The 21,816-nt window shown below is 39.1% G+C and overlaps 1 protein-coding gene across 2 annotated transcripts in view; it reads right to left on the bottom strand.

Moving 5' to 3' along the window:
• Nucleotides 1-21,816, bottom strand: part of Wdr33 (WD repeat domain 33) — a 113,521-nt gene that overhangs the window by 57,551 nt on the left and 34,154 nt on the right. For both annotated transcript variants that reach the window (XM_069989489.1, XM_069989490.1), the window contains 6 exons: nucleotides 19,030-19,256; nucleotides 16,411-16,479; nucleotides 15,782-15,886; nucleotides 13,589-13,684; nucleotides 13,249-13,400; nucleotides 11,696-11,793 (listed from right to left, as the gene is read on the bottom strand). In XM_069989489.1, the coding sequence (XP_069845590.1) occupies nucleotides 11,696-11,793; nucleotides 13,249-13,400; nucleotides 13,589-13,684; nucleotides 15,782-15,886; nucleotides 16,411-16,479; nucleotides 19,030-19,233 (724 nt within the window). In that variant the 5' untranslated portion in view covers nucleotides 19,234-19,256. The remainder of the gene's footprint in view (nucleotides 1-11,695; nucleotides 11,794-13,248; nucleotides 13,401-13,588; nucleotides 13,685-15,781; nucleotides 15,887-16,410; nucleotides 16,480-19,029; nucleotides 19,257-21,816) is intronic.

Here is a 21,816-nt window from a genome sequence, read left to right as displayed (position 1 = left end):
TTCAAAACCATCCCAGACAGGAGAGTCAATGAGACTTTAATTTTAATTTTTTGGTGATATTCGTCCTATGGCTTAAACTCAGGCCCTTAATGCTGTCCCTGAGTTTTTGTGTTTTTTTGTTTTGCTCAATGCCACTTGAGCCACAATTTCCCTTCTGGCTTTTTTGAAGTAGTTTACAGGACATGAGTCTCATGGAGCTGAGTGCCGGTGGCTCACACCTGTAATCCCAGCTACTCAGGAAGCTGACATCTGAGAACCAAAGTTCAAAGCCAATCAGGCAAGAAAAGTTCGTGAGACTCTTATCTCCAATTAACCACCAGAAAACTAGAAGTGGCACTGTGGATTAAGTGGTAGAGTGGTAGCCTTGAGCTGAAGAGCTGAATGACAGCACCCAGGCCCAGAGTTGCAATCAACCAAAAACAAACAAACAAAAAATAAATAAAAAGTCTTACTGGATTACTTGCCCAGGCTGGCTTTGAACCAGTCCTCACATTTCAGCCTCCTGAGGAGCTAGGATTACAGGCACGAGCCAGTGGCACACCAGCTCCACAGACTATCTCCAATTACCCAGCAAATAGCCGGAAGTGGAGCTGTGGCTCAAGTGGTAGAATTCTAGCCATAAGCAAGCTCAGGGACAGTGTCTGAGACCTGAGTTCAAGCCCCCAGTCCTGGGGTGTGCATGCAATCATATGCACACACCAATCAGCTTTTATAAGGACACACATTCCCAACCCAAGGCATTGGAAGTATATGTCAGCTACCAAAGTTCCTACCGCTTTCATGGCTCTAGAAGATATAAGTTTGGAGCTTGTTGTAAGACCTAATATACTGTCTTCAAAAAAACGTCATTTTGAAGGCATGTGAACCATGTAGGGTTTTTTTAGCTGCTGACAAATGTCTTCCTCACTACATATTATTGGTATTGGATATAAAGTGTTTCATACCTTCATTACAATCTTTTCTTCTTTTTAATCATGAAAATTAGAGACTTATTATACGATTTAAACTCAGCTTCTGGTGTTACCATGCAATTCAAATTCCCAACTTCAGTGTATGAGAATAAGTTTTTTGGAGACAAGATCTCCCTAATTAGCAAACTTTTTTTGGGGGGGGAGATCTGTTGTGAAGCTTGAATCTGGGCCTGGGCACTGCCCCTCAAGGCAAGCTCTCTACCACTTGAGCCACAGCATCACTTCTGGCTTTTTCTGTTTATGTGGTGCTGAGGAATCAAACCTAGGGCCTCATGCATGTAAGGCAAGCACTCTACCACTGAGCCACCTTCCCAGACCAGCATCAAACTCTTAATCATCCTGACTCAGCCTGCAAGTGCTAGGATTACAGGTCTGTACCATTCCCAGAGAGAACTTTTTCTCCCACCAGTAACAGAACTTGAATTCAGGGATTCTCACTCTCCTATGGCTTTGCTGCTGCTCACAGCTGGCACGCTACCACTTAAGCCATGTCTCCAGTCTGGAACTTTGTTGGCTAAATGGAGACTAAAACTTGCAGGTTTTTCTGCCCGGGATGCTTATGAACTATCAAATACTAATAGGTCTCAGGCTCCTGGGTAGCTAGGATTACAGGGGTGAGCCATCAGCATCCAGCTTAGCAACAGTTTAAAAAAAAAAAAAACTTTTGCCTGGCACTAGTGTCTCATGCCTGTAATACTAAACTACTCAGGGGACCGAGACATGAGAATTACAGTTCAAAGCCAGTCCAGGCAGAAAAGTCAACAAGACTCCTGTCTCCAATAAACTACTCAGAAAAAGCCAGAAGTGATGCTGTGGCTCAAGCAGTAGAATGCTAGCCTTGGCTCAGGAACAGTGCCCAGGACCTGCAAAACAAAAGCAAAACAAAAACAAAAACAAAAAAACCTCTTACCAGATGTTCAAAGAAAAGATTAAACAAGTAATGTCTGGGAAGGAACTTGGCTCTCAACTAAACATAACACACCAAAGACTCTGGGGACACATCACAATACATTCTAGCCAGTCTGTTGTCAATCTGTCACATCAAATAAGGTGGAGCCACATAGCTACCAAGAAGCCTACAAGGATCTTATATCTGCATATTTAAACCTTATCTGCTCTAACTAAAAATACACACAGTACAACTTCTGCAATACTCATAACTTGCAACAGATTACATAAAGAGACATTTTATCAAAGCTACCACTTGTTAATTTAACTTTTTTGTTGTTATGAAATGGGCTTAGAAATTCACTCCTGTAACTAAGGCTCATGATTATAAGAGACTGAGATCTGAGGATCATGGTTCAAAGCCAGCCTAGGCAGGAAAGCCCCCATGAAACTCTTAGCTCCATTTAATTACCAAAAACAAAAACACCAAAGCGCACCTGTGGCTCAAGTAGTAGAGCACTTGCTTTGATCATAAGCTCAAGGACTATGCCCAGGCCCTAAGTTCAAACTCCAGAACAGGTGTCCCTCCCAAAAACATCAGACCTTAACAACAGTAGCAGATAACTAACTATTGCCTATAATCCTAGGTAGTTAGGAGGTTGAGAATGGGAAGATTATGGTTTGAAATCAGCCCAAACAAGAGTTCACAAGACCCCTCACAGCTGGGTGTGGTGGTGTACAGTTGTCATCCTGGCTATGAGGGAGACTAAGATCACGAGAATCATAGTTCCACACCATCTTCAGACAACCAAGCCCACAAGGTTACCTCAACAGAAGCATGGTGTGCTGGTGCCCACCTGTCATCTCAGCAATTAGGAAATACCTGAAACTGGATATTACGGTCTAGGTGCCTGCCTGTGCAGAAAGGAAATCCTATCTCAAAATAACCAGTGCAGAAAAGAGCTAGAGGCATCATACAGTTACAGAAAACTACCCTACCTAGTCAAGAGTTCCACAATTCAAAACCTAGTACTGCTAAAACAAAACAAAAAACAAAAAGGAATGCTTTTGTGTGAGCTTAAAAGGTGTAAATTCTATGTACAAATCTGTAGACATTTTGACACTCAAAATAGAAAATCAGGACAATTTTGTATTTATGGACTATCTATACATAAGAATTGCATTGTACAATAACAATCAGCAACAATTAAGGAAAAATAAAAAAATGTCAACCATCTATATCTGTGGGTTTCATACCTGAGTTTTCAACTTTGGACAAAAAAAATTCAGGAAAAATTTGAGTATAAACTAAACACATATGCTTTTTGCTTGATTTTATTCCCTGAGCAATATAACAACTGCAACTAGCTGACACCTCAGCACCAAAAACAAAAAAATAAGAAACACAAATAATCTAGAGAGGTTTGTGGAAGAGCAAGGCTGGAAGTGAATGATAGAACATGCTTAGCATATTCAAGGCTCTGAGTTTGATCCCCTTCACCAAAGGGAGTAAAGTACATATGAATGTAAATACTACACCATTTTGTATAAAGGACATGAGCTTCTACTAATTTAGTTACCAGCAGGGGTCCTGGAACACACCCCACACAAGATTGAAGGGATGGCTGTATACTTCTGAGATAACCATTTTAGTCCTTAAATAGAAATAAGTGAGTATATCACCAGAATTAGCTAAATTTTTGTAAGTTAATGAGGCTATTACTAATCACCATTTTATACATAAGGACACAGAGCACTACTCAGCCTGGTGTTCGAAAATATGACTGTCATCCAAGTTCAAGAGTCTGTGATTTATGTAAGGTCTTATCTACATGGGTTTGATTACAGAAACTAATAAAGTATTCTCTAAATAAAAAAAAGTCTGTGATTACAATCATATACAATATTATCTCTTCCTAGACCTTTTCTTTTTTTCGGTGAGGGGGTGGGGAGATGGGAGGGTGAAGTCTTGCTATGTTATCTAGGCTGCCTGCAAAAATCCTACTACATGAACAAACCTACCATGCCTACTATACTAATTTCCATTGTGATCTTTTTCTAGCAGGAAACTACCAGGTGAAGTTAATCAGAAAATAAGACCATCTTCCAAAAAAAATACAGGCAAATCAAAAAGGGAACGGAAACAATTCTACTCAAAGGAAACTGAGATCATAGAAACCACAAAATCATAAACTTGAAGGAAAGCAGAGAAATAAGAATTTAATGAAAATACAACCAAAATTCTGTACTAATGCTACAGGTAACAAGAGGCAGGAAGGAATTTCTAGAGTAATGAAATATTTTACATCTTATCTCAGGTAGTTACATGTAAAACTGCATTTAAGATCTGTGCACTTTAAGTACATAACTACAAAGTAGTATAATTTTAATTAAGATGAAGATTTTGGGGTTGCCTTCACTACTTGAAACAACTGGATGAATATTATCTAATGTCTCAACAAAGAGAAGTTGGCACCATTTCCTAAGATTTGTATCTGATCTTACTCCCTCCCATTGCCAGTTCTGGAGTTTGAACTCAGGGCCTGGGCACTCTCTCTGAGCATTTTTGCTCAGGCTAGCCCTTTACCACATCTCCACTTCCAGCATTTTGATGTTTAATTGGAGATAAAGAGCCTCACAGAATTTTCTGTCCAGGCTGGCTTTCAACTCAGATCCTCAAATCTCAGCCTCATGAGTAGCTAGGAATACAAGCATGCACCACTGATGACAGGCTGACTTCCCTTCTTAATGAATATGTCCACATGCTTAACTTTCAGATTCAACTGTCTCTTAAGGATTAGGATTTGGATTGGGTTAAGTATAGAGTTTGGTAATGAATCTTTATACATAATCAAAGCTGGCCTCAGAGCTCCAGAACCCAAATGATCCCTCCTGCCTCAACCTCTAAGTAGGTAAGACTAACATGTACTCTGCCTCTTCTCTTTTAACCAGTATGAATAATTACCTTCTCTTTACTGTTCCTCCTGATTTCCAGATTCTTTCTCCATTTTAACCATTCCTTTCAAAAGTTAAGTTCTATATCTTTTAATATCTCTAAGTTGAGGACAAGCATCCTTGAGTTCACACCAATCATGTATCCAAATCAGGATGGTTTTCACATGATCTCTAACAAATCATTCTAATAAATTTTGGAATTCAGATTAAAAATTCAAATATAAGACATCATATTTCTCTCTTAAATTTCACATTTTTAATTTCTATCATCATATTATCTACTATAATCCTGAACTGGGAATACAATCATTTCAGTAAGCTCTACAGAGCCACAGTGCTGCGTCTACAACGCGGTCAAGAACAAAAGATTTTAAGACTAGAAGGAAAAAATAAGAGAATACTAATTAAAAAATTAAGTTCCATTTCACTTAATATCTGTAAGTTACTATGGGAAAAAATACTAAAAAACTGTTAAAAGTTCCATCTCACTTAATATCTGTAAGTTACTATGGGAAAAAATACTAAAAAACTGTTAACTGACAAATGTTTAATTAATGTTCACCAATAAATAATCAGCAAAAAGATGGACTGAAGACATGGCTTAAGTGGTAGAGCAGCAATAGAGAAATGAAAGCCAAGCGAGCACTAGACCTGATTCCTAACCCTCATAGAAAAAAGAAAAGAAGTGGGTTGGTGGATAAGTGGATAAAATAGTAAGTTTAACCCATGAGTTGAGAGCATAAATTCTGAAGCCAACCAGCCTAGGTTCAAATCCTAGCCTGACCCCTTATGGACTGTATGATCTTTGGCAGGTTTATTAATCTTTTTGGTGCTTTTCTTTACTCTTGTAAAATGGTAAAACTATTTAAAGGGTACTTAAAAGATTAACTGAAGAAGTTACAACATTCCTGATAAACTCTTAAAAGAGAAATTTATCAACTATTATTGCTAAAATCAAAAAAGTAAAACAAAGCTGAAGCATACTCAAATTCTGAACTAAATATTTTAATAAGTATGTCTGTCACTGAAACTTTAATACTCCTAAACTAGGTGTTGGTGGCCTAGCTAATCAGAAGACTGAGGATCAAGGTTCAAAGGTTTCTGTGCAGACAAATCTGAGTTTCATCTCCAGCAGGCTCATCATGAATGAATTGGAGGTCCAGCTCAAGTGGTAGAATGGAAATTCTACACACACACGCGCGCGCGCGCGCGCGCGCGTGTGTGTGTGTGTGTGTGTGTGTGTGTGTGTGTGTGTGTCCCTTCATGCAACAAGATGCTAACATACACTGATACTCACAGATAATCACAGTCACTGCGTTTTTGCTCAGGGCTTGCACTCTATCACTTGAGCCATAACTCCAGTCCCACTGCTGGTAAACTGGAGGTTAAGAGCCTCTTAAATTCATATGCCTGGGTGACCGCTTAACCTTGATCCTAGATTTCAGCTTTCTGAGTAGGGAGGATTATAGCTAGGATCCACCAGCCACCTAGCTAAAACCATATTCTGACAGATGTTTCAACCTACCAGGAGGAAGTGATACATTTCCCAATCTATTTGATAAAAGTGTATTTGATAAAAGTATACTTTTAACTTTCATATTAAAAGCTTGTGAAAAATACCTTACACACAAAACTTGAAGCATATTGTTATATGAACCTTATTTTTTAAAAAACTATATATCCTGCACATTGGATATACTCATAGTTTATTACAAAATACAGATTTTAATGGTGCTACTTCACTTGAAGTCAAATGCATCAACAATTGTAACCAAGAGGGGCATTTTGCTTCATATCCCCTTGGTGCATTATTAAAATGTTATTTTAATCCCAGTCCATAAATTAAGTACTTACTTTATATTAGAGGAAAAGGAAAAAGAACTGTGTATACACACACGCTTTTGTAATATGGTGCTCTCAATTCTGTGCTATAAAATGCTACTTTTATCAAGCTATGAATAGCTAACAAATGCTTCTGCATAGCAAAACTTCTAAAAATAGCTATATGCCCATTTTAAAACCTTAGAAAATATTACCTACTTCTCTTAAGTTCTTCGTAAATTTCTTAAATTACACTAAAAAGCAACTGCAAATGTTATGCTTATAGTATCACTAAACACAGTGATTCACATCTGTAAGCCTACCTACTTGGCAGGCAGAGATAGAAAGATCACAGTTTGAGGCCAGCCAGAAAAAGCTCAAGACTCCATCTTAATCAATAAAAAGAATGTGGCCTGTTACGGAATAGTGAGAAATGTAAATAGGAGAATCACACTCTAGGCCAGAGGAGAGGGGAGGGGGGAGGAGCAAGACCCCATATAAAAGTAACAAAAACAAAAGGGCTAGGAGTGTGGCTCAGGTGGTAGAGTAGCTAGCAAGCATGAGGCTCTCATTTAAAGCCCCAATATGGAGTAATAATTTCTGCACCCAATCACTCACTGACCACTTAAAGTTAAAAGACTACTCAGAAAACAACTGACTCATCTGACTACTTAATGAACTGACATGTAGAAGAGATTACAGGTAAGGGGAGAGAGCATAATACAAACAAAGCTGCTGGTGTGAAGTGGTTGGTTTTTGGTTTTTTTTGTTGTTGTTGGTCATAGGGTCTGAACTCTGTGCCTGGGGCACTGTCTCAGAGGTCTTCAGCTTAAGGCAAATGCTCTATCACTTGAGCCACAGCGCCACTTCCGGTTTTCTGGTGGTTTATTGGAGATAAAGACACTCACAAGCCAGGAGCCAGTGGCTCATGCCTGTAATCTTTTGCTACTCAGGAGGCTGAGATCTGAAGATCACAGTTCAAAGCCAGCCCTGGAAGAAAGTCTGTGAGACTCTACCACTTCGAACCACAGGGCCACTTTCTGGTTTTCTGATGGTAAAGAGTCACAGGAACTTTTCTGTCCAAGGCTGGCTTTGAACAGTGATCCTGAGATCTAAGCCTCTTAAGTAGATAGGATTACAGGTATTAGCCACCAGCGCCCAGTTAGTGGTTATTTTTTTAATTGTCTACTTTTTGATAGTCCAAAAGGAAAGACAAATTGTGGGGAACCAAATTACTGGTATAAAAGAAAAAACATTCTGAAAATTAGAGCTGTCAAAAAGCCAAAAAGACAACTAATTTTTTATCTTTATGAGAAAACTGGTTCTTAGAGATAGTAGAGAAAGGATACATATGTGATTTAAAAAAAAATAATACTATGATCACAAACTCAATGCTTAGCGTGTTCTTGGATCTTCTTAACACTTAAAACCCAAAACTAAAGACTTGATGCACAACACAAACAATGAAAAAGAGTGTATCTGCCTAGGGTACTATAGTCCATGTGGGTAATACACAAGTAATGCCCTAAATGTAGATAGAATAAAAGACTTTTTAGAGGTTAGAACATCATTTTCCTATTTGTTTGACTTTGGGACCCAATTTTCTTCCCGAGTATAGAGTCCTTTTTAATTTACCTGACCAATTTCACAGCCCAAGATAACTAGCCTTCTAACTCTCAACCACAACTGTAAGTCAGAAATCATTTAGTTAACTAAATTGAAAAATGAATGAGAAAATCAGTAAGTGGGATCTAACAACATGTATCTCATGACACTTGCTCTTAGTCAGACTACTTCTATGGTACAATAGCATAATTTAATATATTCATCTTTACCCCATATAGTCACTGAAATACTAAAAAAATAAAAATTAAAAATAAAGAGTAAGTGGAATAGTTTTTGCAAAGAGGCAAAAATAAATAAGCTAGGGCTGTAGGGGTAACTCAGGAGTACAATTTTTGCCTAGCAAACTCAAGGCACTAAGTTCAATCCCCAGTATCACCACGCAAGTAAGTAAAGAAACTGGGCACCAAAGTGGTTCACATCTATAATCCCAGCTACCCAGGAGATTGAGATCTTTAGCTCTTTAGATCTCAGACTGGGGAGACAAATCCAAGAGACTTACATCTCCAATAAACTAGCAAAAAGAAGCCAGAAGATGTGGCCCAAGTGTTAGAACGCTAGCCATGCTCAAAAATAACCACATAAAAGGGAGAGGCTCTGACTTCAAGTCCTTCCTAGTATGGGCACAAAGATGAGTGAAATCATTATATTCTTATGCATAACTGAAAATCTAAAAGAAGAGTTCTCATATACAAATAAAACTCAATACTCAATTAACTAGAAATGCTACCAGTTAACTTTCTTGAACCACATTGCCTAGTTTTCAATAGGGAACCTGAAAATATTTAACTGCTAGTTATTATCTCCCATACAGTCTCAACTTCAGGAGTTCTTTTTTTTTTTTGGTCCAGTCGTGGACGTGGGTGCTGTCCCTCAGCTTTTCAGCTGAAGGCTAGCACTCTACCACTTGAGCCACAGCGCCACTTCTGGCTTTTTTCTTTTTGCTTATGTGGTGCTGAGGAATCGAACCCAGGGCCTCAGGCATGCAAGGCAAGCTCTCTACCACTGAGCCACCTTCCCAGCCCCTCAACTTCAGGAGTTCTTAAGTACTATTTTAAAACATTTTCACGCAAGGCACTGATGGCTCACACCTGTTATCCTAGCTACACAGGAGGCTGAGATCTAAGGATTATGGTTCAAAGCCAGGCCAGACAAAAAGTCTATGAGACTCTCATCTCCAACAAACCACCAGAAATCCAGAAGTGGAGCTATGGCTCAAAGTGGTAGAGTGCTAGCGTTGAGCAAGAGAACTGAGACAGTGGCCAGGCCCTGAATTCAAGCCCCACAACTGACCAAAAACAAAAACATTTTCAGCAGGGCACTGAAGGCTTACAGACTCTAATTCTAGCTACAGGAGGCTAGCTACTATGGATTGTAATTCAAAGCCAGTCCAAACAGGAAAGTCTTGAAACCATCAAAAAAACAAAAGTGGAGTTGTGGGTCAAAAGGCACTAGCCTTGCGCTCAGGGACAGCACTCCGACCCTAAATTCCATCCCCAGAACCAGGAGAAATTAAATAAATAAATAAACAAACAAACAAGCAAAAACATTTTCATTACCAAAACTGAATACCTAAAATTGGAATTCATTCACTGGAAAAAATGACTGAGAAAAGTTGTAACAAATTTTCTATTAGTTCAAACTTGAGAGGTTTTATATCACATTTCAGCCCACTGTGAAATTAGTCATCTTGATACCTTAGAATTTAAATGTACATTCCTCTCCTCTCAATTTCTAAGCATTTTCAAAGCCTACAAACTGTTGTCTATGCTACTCCTATTTAACAACTAAGATTTCTACTACTAGTGAGCAAAGAAAATACGAATGTGGCATTAGGCTAGGAGTCAAGGGATAAGAATCAATTCTATTTTGAATGTTATCACATAAAATTTTCTGGTCCAGGTCATCCCTCCATCTGCTCTGAAGCTACACAATATTAGGATGACAGGAACTATATCCTGTTGCTAACCACAGTGTTGGAAGAATGCAGAAGAACCCAAACAAGATGTGCAAAAAGAATGCTCAGGCAAATATGATCAAAGATACTGAGTTGAAATATGAATTATAATATGTGAAAAGTTGTAACAAACTTTATTTCTCTCACTTTTTCTTTTTCTCAGTACTAGGGTTTGAACTCAGGGCATCTCACATGTTACACAGGTTTTCTACCACTGAGTCATGTCCCCAACCACTTGACTGGTAATTTCTTCACATATGGTATCTGTGTGCCCATTCTCCCTCCCACCCTGAATTTATGTTGTCAGAGGAATGTATGTTATTTCTGTGGTGTACTGGAATCAAGGGTATGTTACATCTGTGGTATACTGGAATCAAGGGTATCAAAGTACTATTCTGTTTATTAAACCAGTATAGTCCAAGTGAAATCATTAGGAATACTATATTCCTAATGTATACTATATTAATGTATATAGTATATATACACTATAAATATACTATATTCCTAATGTATTTTTAAAAGCAGCATGGAAATGTTTTTGTTGTGATGCTTGCATTTGCATATATACAACACATAGTTAATTCCCAAATTGCTAACCACGATTCACACAAATAGTATACTGTAAATATTTTAATAGCCTTATTTTTAAATTCTAATTACTCAAATAACCTAAAATACTGCAAGAGTTTCTTTTGTAGGGTAGGAATAATTAATAATTCATAGGTTTATTTATAATTATGAAATCAATAAAACAAGTAATCATCCTCAAACTCCATATAAACCACATAGTAAAAGTGTGGTACAATGAAAATCAAATTGCTTTTAGAAATATAACACTGAGGAAGTATAGCTATTATTACCTTATTTTTTTGTCAGTTAATGTATTGTATATAAAAGGAATGCCAAAAGAATGTAAACTAGCTAAATGAAATTATGAAGTGCAAATTTATTGGCAATGGTTGTCGTTCCCCCGTCCCCCGCTTTTTTTTTTTTTTTGGGTAGGTTACAGGGCTTGAACTCAGGGCCAGGGCACTGTCCCTGAGCTCTTTTGCTCAAGGCAAGCACTCTACCATTTTGAGCCATAGCTCCACTTCTGGTGGTCTCACGGACTTTTCCTGCCCAGGCTGGATCCTGAGTAGCTAGGATTACAGGCGTGAGCCACCAGTTCCTGGTAGGAAAAGTATCTTGAGATTAAGACAGGAGAAGGAATTCAGCCCTAAGAGATTCATACAACAAGCAAGTAATGGGAAAGGAGCTGTTATATTTAACTTATAGCTAAGAACTGAAAGATAATATTGGTAGTAAATTCTACAAAATGATTGTGAACTACAGAGTCTGTTCCTCTAAAGAGTCTCCTTGAAATGGTGTGTAGGTAAAAAACTTGAATGAAGATGTAAGCAGGTATTGTGGTATCTTGATGATTTAACCACAAATGCCTTTCCTATTTAAATATTCCAATCAGTACTGTTAGTACACATACCTCGGAGAATTCTTTCCTCATGGCAACGAAGAAAGTCCCAGATTCTAACAGTGCCGTCATCAGAGCATGTAGCAAATTTATTATCCGTGGGTGAGAAACTGTTACATGAAGACACACAGCAGGGGAAAGAAGTCAGCATTTAACAGATTATCTGTTCTTCTCAGACAGGGAAAAATAAAAACACTGTGCTGCATTATAAACAGGAGAGGGAAGTATCCAGTCGAAGAAGCCCTTAAAAAGAATGTTTGTTGTCAGCTAAAATAAGCATCTCATCAAAAGAAGACTTCCACAGAGTAGTTGTTTCCGTTTTCAACCATTAAGTATTCAGTACTGGTGTATTACTAATCCTAATACTACCTATGCTCCTTTCAGTATTTTTCTAATCAAACTAGTAAAACAATGAGAGCTGTTGATATTGTTGAAACATCTCCCTGCTATGAAACTATCCCATGAATGTACCTTTGGAGGAAAACTAAAACATGGATGTTCTGAATTATGTTCAAAGACAAAAGTGAGAGCCATTTTTTTCTTCCCAACAGTGAAAGAATATCAAGTTTCTCAAGTAACTGTAAAAAGTCCCTTGAACTTTTGAATCTATGACTAAGTTAGGACCAACTGTGGAAAAAAAAAAAAAAAAAAGGTAGAGCAGGACAATATGGCCAAGTCCATAAAACCGTAGCACATATATCCAACCATTTCTGTTGATTTTGAAAGAAGAAACAAGTGACTGCAGTGGACCGTATTTCTAGAGACAACCTCCCACACACAGGTGGCACAACCTTAAAGAATGCTGCTTAGCTTTATTCTGAGGCTGTAGCAATTCTTCAGGATTGTTCTTGCAGTTTACTATACGTATCTCATTGATATGTAAAAACATACAACTCACTGAAAATATTTTCAACTCCACTTATTATACATGTGTATATCTGATGTTATCAACCGTGAATCAGAAGTCCTACGTCTTCTTGACAAATGTCTGCTTACAGCTGGAAAGCATGTAGAACCCATTCAATCATTCAATAATCCGTTAATGTTTGCCACATCCAGGGAGTTATCTGTGAGGGTTTTGGGTCCTATACTTTCTTTTTGAAGTCGTGGCATAACCAAGCCAACCAGGTCTTCACTTAAGCCTTTTTTTCTTGTATTTTGTGTGAATCCTGAAGCGTTTTCTGTAGGCTTTAGATTTTATTCAGTTGTATAATTAAAGACTGAATGCTTTATTTGGAATAAAATATTCTTGTCTTACACAGTAGATAAAAAGGAGTAACGTATATACATTATTAACCATAAATATAAAGAGAAAACCAGTGCAAAATGTGGCAGACAATACATCTCTAACACATTGCAAAGGCTGATACCCGGAACACACTACTTCAGAAAGGTGCCAGCAAAATGGTGAATGTGTGCAAACAAAGAAAAATACCGTGTTTATAGGGTGCAGAAAGCTTCCCAGAACCTGACAGAGCCCATGCATCTCTGCACCCAGAATACACTTAGAGAATAGTTTAACCATGACAATAGGGACTACAGAAAATGGTATATTGTGTATAAACCTGGCCTCTCTAATCGCCTCCTTATGTGCCTGGAACATCTTGACGTTGTTCATATTCGACTGCCAGTATTTCACATATCCTCCATGGTCGGCTGTCAACATCCACATGTCATTATGTGACCAAGTCATGGCCCTCACTGGGCTATCATGAGCCTATGAAAACAGAAAACTTTTATAAGTTTTTTTAACTGACTAAAGAACATACGATTGAAAGCTTACAGGAGCCTATACAAACTCAACATCAATGAGCCCTCCAGTTAAGTTTTACAACATCTGTAAATCTGATTATTTCTCAGATTCTATAAATAAATAACATAGGATGAACTTGTGATTACAGTTACCTGCAATATTGTTTCAAAATTGAAAGTGAGTCCATTCCACAAGGTGAACTCTCCACTAGAAGCTCCAGTGACCAACCGTCTTCCTTCTGGAGTCCACTGAGTAAGGAAAAGGACAGGTTACATAAGGGTCCAAGTCTTCCAATTTCACCAATTTTGAAAACATTTACCAAGTTTCTACTTATAAAATATCCAAGAGTCAACATTAAGAAGACAATATTGGGGCTGGGAATGTGGCTCAGTGGTACAGTGTTTGCCTAAATGTGCGTGAAAGCCCTGGGTCCGTAAGCAGAAAAAGCCCTAAGTGGCTCAACTGGGAGAATACTACTAGCCCTGAGCAAGAAAAGCTGCTCAAGGACAGTGCCCAGGCCCTCAGTGCAAGCCCAGGAACTGCCAAAGAAGAAGAAGAAAAGAAGAGGAAGAGGAAAAGGAAGGAGGAGGAGGAAGAGGAGGAGGAGGAGGAGGAAGGAGGAGGAAAGAGGAAGAGGAGAAAGAGGAGAAAGAGGAGGAGGAGCAGGAGGAGCAGGAGGAGCAGGAGGAGGAGGGAGGGAAGGAGGAGCAGGAGGAGCAGGAGGAGGAGGGAGGGAAGGAGGAGGAGAAGGAAGAGGAAGGAAGAAGAAGAGGAAGAGGCGGGGGGAGAAGGAAGAAGGAAGAAGAAAGCCAGGCGCTGGTGGCTCATGCCTGTAATCCTAGCTACTCAGGAGGCTGAGATCTGAGGATCATGGTTCAAAGCCAGCCCAGGCATGAAAGTCAGTGAGACTCTTATCTCCAATAAACCACCAGAAAACCAGAAGTGGTGCTGTGGCTCAAGCGGTAGATCGCTCGCCTTGAGCTAAAGAGCACGAGATAGTGCCCAGGTCCAGAGTTCAAGCCCCATGACCAAACAAACAAACAAAACAAAACAAAACAAACAAACAAAAAAAGCAGCAGCAGCTTTCACTTAATAAGTTTCACTTAATAAGTATAGCTCAGCTTTTTTATTTTTTTTTGGTTAGTTGTGGGGCTTGAACTCTGAGCCTGGGCGCTGTCCCTCAGCTCTTCAACTCAAGGGTAGAGCTCTACCACTTGAGCCAGAGTCACTTCTGGTTTTCGGGTGGTTTATTGGAGATAAGAGTCTCACCAACTTTTCCTGCCTTGGCTAGCATTGAACCGCGATCCTCAGATCTCAGCCTCCTGAATAGCTAGGATTACAGGCATGAGCCACCCATGCCCAGCTAGCTCAGCTTTATAATCGAATCTTTTCTCTGAAAAGAAACATTAACACAATAGACAGAAAGCACTAGCACTCTACTTCATTAACTTTCTGTTAAAAGTACATGAAAGTGGGCTGGGAAGGTGGTCAGTAGTAGAGCGCTTGCCTTGCATGCCTGAGGCCCTGGGTTCGATTCCTCAGCACCACATAAGCAAAAAGGAAAAAAAAGGCGGAAGTGGCGCTGTGGCTCAAGTGCTAGAGCGCTAGCCTTGAGCTGAAGAGCTGAGGGACAGCGCCCAGGCTCAGAGTTCAGGCCCCACGACCGGACCCAAAAAAAAAAAAAAAAAAGTACATGAAAGTACACACGTTCAATAATTATTTCAAAGGAAATATGCAAAGATCTTTCTCCCCCTCTCTACCCCCCCCCAATCCTGGGGCTTAAACTGAGGGCTTAGGCACAGTCCCTGAGCTTCTTTTGCTACTCAGAAGGCTGAGATCTGAAAATTAAGTTTCAAACAAAGTGGACAGGAAAATCCCTAAGAATTTTATGTCCAATTAACCATTCAAAAGCCAAAGTGGAGCTGTGACAAAGTGATAGAGCACCAGACTTAAGTGAAAAAGCTCAAGGTTAGTACCCAGGCTATGAATTCAAGCCCCACAACCCACACAAAAGAAATAATTTTTTTTTAAAAGAGAATTTATGCCAGGTGCCAGTGGCTCGTGCCTGTAATCCTAGATACTCAGGAGGCAATCTGAGGATCCTGGTTGGAAGCCAGCCCAGGCAGGAAAGTCCCCCTTAGATTCTTATCTCCTATTAATCACTCAAAAGCTGGAAGTGGAGTTGTGGCTCAAAGTGGTATAGCGCTAGCCTTAAGCAAAAGAGCTCAGGGCCAGCACCCAGACTCTGAGTTCAAGCCCCACCACAGACCAAAAAAAAAGAAATTTACATTTACAGACAAACTCAGGATACATTTTCTTCACAAAAATACCCAACAGATACTTACTCTTACAACAAATACTGGACACTTTACTTTATTTGTTGAAGTCCGAACAAATTTTGTTGTTACTGCATTCATAGGGTTACTCAACATTCCTATAGGTGGGACTAGCTACAATAAAATAAAAATTTAATTGTTAGAGATCTTGACAACATAAGAGAGAAGAAGCCAGGTACAGGTGAAGATAATGATTTCAACCTCTAAAGACATATTTAGGACTATATAAGTCTTTCTTTAAAAATTATTGTAAGATTAAGAAAACATAATGTACAAAAAATGTATTATGTAAGAAAAATCAAGTACTAGACTTTATCAGAATTCATTAATTAGTTCTTAAGTCAATACAATGAAAAATATTCACAATAAGCCATGTTTAAAGTTAACTTTCCTATTAAAAGTCTTATGTAGTTCCATCTATTTCTGGACAGAAGTTCAATCCAAAAGTTTAACTAGCATTAGATCAAAAGGAATGTCTAAGACAAAATTAATGCACAGTTCAGAGTTGTATTACAGTATCCTTTTGGAAATAGTTATTAAAATGCAAATAGAAAAGACCATTTTGAACTTGCATTCACATATTTCTAGGATTGTCAAACCAAAAGGCATTAAACTAGTATGATATAACTTGTACTTACATCATTGTAATAACCTGCATCAGGCTGAATAGCCCGCATATCTCTCTGGTCTCTTTGCCATATTCTGTTCTGTTAAAAATAAATCAATTAATTAATGAGTGTACAATCTATTATACTCAATGTGAAATTAAATTATTAATGAAATGTAAAGTATATCGAAGTAAGGAGAAAAATGAAATTCAAAACACTGTTTTCTAAAACTACTAATTCCAGTTCTTAAAAACAACTTCTATTTTTCTTACTAACATTGCTTACAATTTCCTTCTTCATTTTTAGCCTCTACTCTACTCATACAAAATACTCACCAACTATACATTAATAAAAGTCAAAAGGCAGAGGGTACACAGGCATCCTGAATTCCTTCAAAACCTTTTGTACAAAACATTTCTTCTTTGGGGGGTGGCGATGTCAATCATGGGCTTGAACTCAGAGCTTGGGTGCTACCTTTGAGCTCTTTTGCCACTCTGAGCCACAATGCCACTTCTGGTTTTCTGGTTAATTGGAATAAGGGTCTCAGAGACTTTCCTGCCCAGGCTGGCTTTGAACCGTGATCCTCAGATATCAGCCTCATGAGTAGCTAGGATTACAGGCCTGAGTCATCAGTGTATCCTGCTTATTTGGTTGCTTTTTTTTTCTTGAATTCAGGGCCTGGGCACTGTCCCTGAGATTATTTTGCACAAGGCTAGCACTCTACCACTTGAGCCACAGCACCACTTCTGGCTTTTTCTATTTATGTAGTAATGAAGAATCAAACCCAGGGCTTTGTGAATGCTAGGTAAGCACTCTACCACTAAGCCATATTCCCAGCCCTGTTTGGCTTTCTTGATTCCTCTCATATCCTAGCTTTTTATTCTAGTTTTACAACTAAAATTTCTAGGAAAGTCTCATTTGTTCTTACTTCTGACTGCCATGTGTAACAAGACTCTAATCAGGCCTACGTGCAAATAGGTCCTGAACTAAAGGGGATCTAGGGTAATAAAAACAGACAAATCCAATGGTTGTAACAGTAACCTTAGTGAAGCACTCACAAGGGGAGAAACAGCACTGAGGATATCTGGGGCAGAGCCCTGTACCTTATCATTACTTACCATCTTGAGCTGCTTCCATCCTATAGGACTGTAGGAGTTGTTCAGTCCTCAAGTAAACAGAATTTTTCCCAGACTGTAGAACTTCCTACCACTAGGAGTTTGGAAATGGGAGAATCAATGTTCCCAGCACCACTATCTCACAGAAATATTGCTATGTTGGTAGTCTTTTATGATTTCTTATACACTGTGAGCTTAAAAAGACCTTTATACTTGGACTAGGGATTAAAATACCCTCTCTGATTTACTGTGAACCTTTACAACCAATTTTTCTAAACTGGAGTCTGATTTTCATCGTTTTTCACACAGGCAAAATAAGGGCTGCCTCCATTAACAGCTACTCAGGAAGGTGAGGTAAAAGTAAGTTCATGAGTTAAGCACAGACTGAACAACATAACAAGACTTTAATCTCAAAAACAGTAAGTCTCAGCTGTGCTCACTGGCTCCTAGATGAGACTGAGAATGGGAGGAACATGGGTCAAGGCCAATCCAGATAGAAAGTGCATGATAACCCCTTTTCAATTCATAGCTGGATGCAGTATGCATGTCATCTTGGGAGGATCATGGCTCTACTCTAGCCCAGGCAGAAAAGTCCATAAGACTCCATTCTCAATGGAGGAAAGCTAGACACATGACTGTGGCACAAGTTTGTCCAGAAAATAATACCAAATTGGGGGGCTGCAAACCATGCATCCCAGAGAAAGTGAGACTTTGGGTTTTCTAGTGGTTTATTAGAGATAAGAGTCTCACAGACTTTCCTGCCTGGACTGGCTTTGAACTGTTATCCTCAGATTTCAGCCTCCTGAGTAGCTAAGATTGCAGGCATGAGCCACCGGCACCCAGCTACTTCTATCTTTAAAATAATCAGCAATGGATTGGAGGTGTAGCTCAAGTGACAGAGTATCTGCAATACCAATTTTTCAGAAAATTACATATGTACTTCCTTAAATAGTACACTTCCTTAAATAGCCTCATCTGAAATTCACTTAATTCCACTAATTCAAGCAACATATATACTTAATACCCCTTCAGTTAGGAAACTATCAAACCTGATATAAAGGCAGACACCTATACTCAGAAAGCATTATAAGAGACCTCAAATTCCAAGCCCAGTCAGGACAAAGTTGGTGAGATCCTACCTCAAAAACAAAATACAAAGCCAGGTACAAGGGGCTCACACCTGTAATCCTAGCTACTGAGAAGGCTGAGATCTGAGGATAGCAGTTCAAAACCAGCCCAGGCAGGAAAGTTGGTGAGACTCTTATCTCCAGTAAACTACTCAAAAAAGCCAGAAGTGGAACTGTGGCTCAAGCAGTGGAGTGTTCACCTTGAGCAAAAGCTCAAGGACAGTGCCCAAATCCATAGTTCAAGCCCCAAGACTAGGGGTCCAAGGGGAGGCAGATATAGCTCAAGCAGTGGCACAAGTAGAATACTTTCTTATTACCATGTGTAAGGTTCTGAGTTAGTCTCCAGCATAGTTAAGAGAAAAAAGAAAACAACCTTTGATCATCTGAAATACGTTAATTAAACTTACCTCCAGATACTTAATTACAGACGGATTATAGTCTATAGTTTTTCGGTTTACAGCTTTTCTCATTCGTTTCCCATCGAAGGTAAGCTGCTGCATTGCTTGCTGCTGTGCAAAATCAGGTCGCTTATAAAACAGTTGTCGAGGTGCTTGGTGCTGGAACCTTGGCATATGGAAAAAACGTGGAGGAGAGCCAATTTCTGTAGCCATCGTGATGTCTTCCTTCTAGAGCACTAGGGAGGAAAAAAGTATTTTCATCACAAATCTCAGCACTACAAAATTTTCAATGATCATTTTATGTATATGCAGTGTTTATATCTTCCGGTCATGACACAAAATCAACTACAAAGGCTGGGGTTGTAGAATCAGTGTTATAGAGCTTGCCTAGAATACATGAGGCACCAGATCTGATCCCCAGCACCAAAACAAGAAAAAAATTTGAAAAAATGCTAATTCAGAGCCTAAGTATTATTAGAAGGCATTTCTTATAAAACAGCATAATTCTACAACAGTTTGAGATGGAGAGTGTGTGTAATAAGCAAATATAAACTATTATTAACTTTTTTTTTATTTTTTTTGGTCGGCTGTGGGGCTTGAACTCTGGGTCTGGGCGCTGTCCCTCAGCTCTTCAGCTCAAGGCAAGCGCTCTACCACTTGAGCTACAGAGCCACTTCCGGTTTTCTGGTGGTTTATTGGAGATAGGAGTCTCACGGTCTCTCCTGCCCGGGCTGGCTTTGAACCACGATCCTCAGATCTCAGCCTCCTGAGTAGCTAGGATTACAGGCGTGAGCCACCAGCGCCCGACTATTATTAACATTTTTAATGAAACTTTCTTTTTTTTTTTTTTTTTGTTGGCCCTGGGGCTTGAACTCTGGGCCTGGGCACTGTCCCTCAGCTCTTCAGCTCAAGGCGAGCACTCTACCACTTGAGCTACAGCACCACTTCCGGTTTTCTGGTGGTTTTGTTGGAGATCAGAGTCTCACGGTCTCTCCTGCCCAGGCTGGCTTTGAACTGTGATCCTCAGATCTCAGCCTCCTTGAGTAGCTAGGATTACAGGCGTGAGCCACCAGCGCCCAGCTTTGAAACTTTCTTTTAAATGCTTGCTATTTAAACTATTTTCTGGCAGTATTGGATTGTGAACTCAAGGGCTCATGCTTCCTAAGCAGATGCTCTACCACTTGAGCCTATTGATGGGTTTTATTTGTAGTAGTTGTTTTGTCAGTTGTGGTCTTGAACTCTGGGCTTGGGCGCTGTCCCTCAGGTCTTCAGCTCAAGGCTAGCACTCTACCACTTGATCCACATCACCACTTCCAGTTTTCTGGTGGTTAACTGTAGGTAAGAAGTCTCTTGGACTTTCCTGCCTGGGCTGGCTTTGAACCACGATCCTAAGATCTCAACCTCCTGAATAGCTAGGATTACAGGCATGAGCCACCAGCTCCTAACCACTGGTTATTTTTAAGTTAAGGTTTTGCTTTTTGTCTGTCAATTTGCCTATTTTAGGCACTCTACCATTTGAGTCATGCCTTCAGCCATCAAATTAAGGAATGAATTTTATATAAAATTGCTGAGCTTTATACAAAATTTTAAAATCTGATTTTATGCTTTCAATTTTCCTAGTAGGCCAGAAATGGTACCAAACATCTAATTCCAGCACCTAGGAGGTAAAGAAAGGAAGATCACAAATTCAAGACCAATCTGAGCTAAGTACCAAAACAAATTTCCTAGTAGTATAGAAAGAAATAAACAATTATTTTGTTCCATAATGAATTCAAAAAGCATATGAAATTACTGAGAAATTTATTTCTATGTGTATTTACACATATAAAGGCACATTATGCTAACATGCACAGAAAAAAAAAGAAGAAGCTGTATGTCAGTGGCTTATATACATGTAATCTTAGCTACTCAGGAGGCTGTTATCTTTTTTTTTTTTTTTTTTTGCCATTCCTGGGGCTTGAACTCAGGGCCTGGGCACTGTCCTTGAGCCTTTCTGTGCTCAAAGCTAGCACTCTACCACTTGGGCCACAGTGCCACTTCCAGCCTTTTCTGTTTATGTGGTACTGAGGAATCTTCCAAACCCAGAGCTTCAGGCAGGCTAGGCAAGCACTCTACCACTAAGCCACATTCCTAGCCCAGGAGGCTAATATTTTGAGGATCAAGCTTCAAAGCCAGCACAGACAAACAAATCCTACAGATTTTAATATCCAATTAACCAAAACAAGCCAAACTGGAGGTATGGCTAAAGTGGTAGAAGCCAAGCATGATCAAGAGGCTCTGAGTTCAAGCCCTAATACTGGCACACATGTTCACGCACACATACACACTCATCAAGATCTTAAAGTTTATCATCTTCAGTGTTCTACATTTAAATTTATTTGCTAATATTATTAATATGCTTTTGTTTAGTTTTTTTTTTCTTTTTCAGAGGGACTGAACTCAGAGACTCATATATGAGTTCAACCAGTAGTTATACATATGGCCAAATATACCTGATTTTAAAGTAATTTTAATGTTTTTTATTATCTTACAGAGGATAAAATCATTTTTAAATTAAATGTGTAACAATTTAAAAAAAAGAACCTCGGGGAAGGTAGGGAGAGAAGGGATGGTAGGGGGAAAACAATGGAGGGGGTAACAATGCTTAATAGGAAGTGTACTCATTACCTTGCTCATGTAACTGTAACCCTCTGTATAGTATCTTTACAATAAAAAAAATTTTTTAAAAAGGAAAAAAATTAAATGTATAAGAGAAAAATTTTTAGTTATTTCTTTGGCAGTAGTGGGGTTGTCTTG

Source organism: Dipodomys merriami, unplaced genomic scaffold, assembly GCF_024711535.1.
Source record: "Dipodomys merriami isolate MVZ:Mamm:240054 unplaced genomic scaffold, mDipMer1.0.p SCAF_38, whole genome shotgun sequence".
Taxonomy (NCBI): Eukaryota; Metazoa; Chordata; class Mammalia; order Rodentia; family Heteromyidae; genus Dipodomys; species Dipodomys merriami.
The sequence above is the reverse complement of the archived record's forward strand: the minus strand, read 5'-3'. Positions and strand labels throughout refer to the sequence as shown.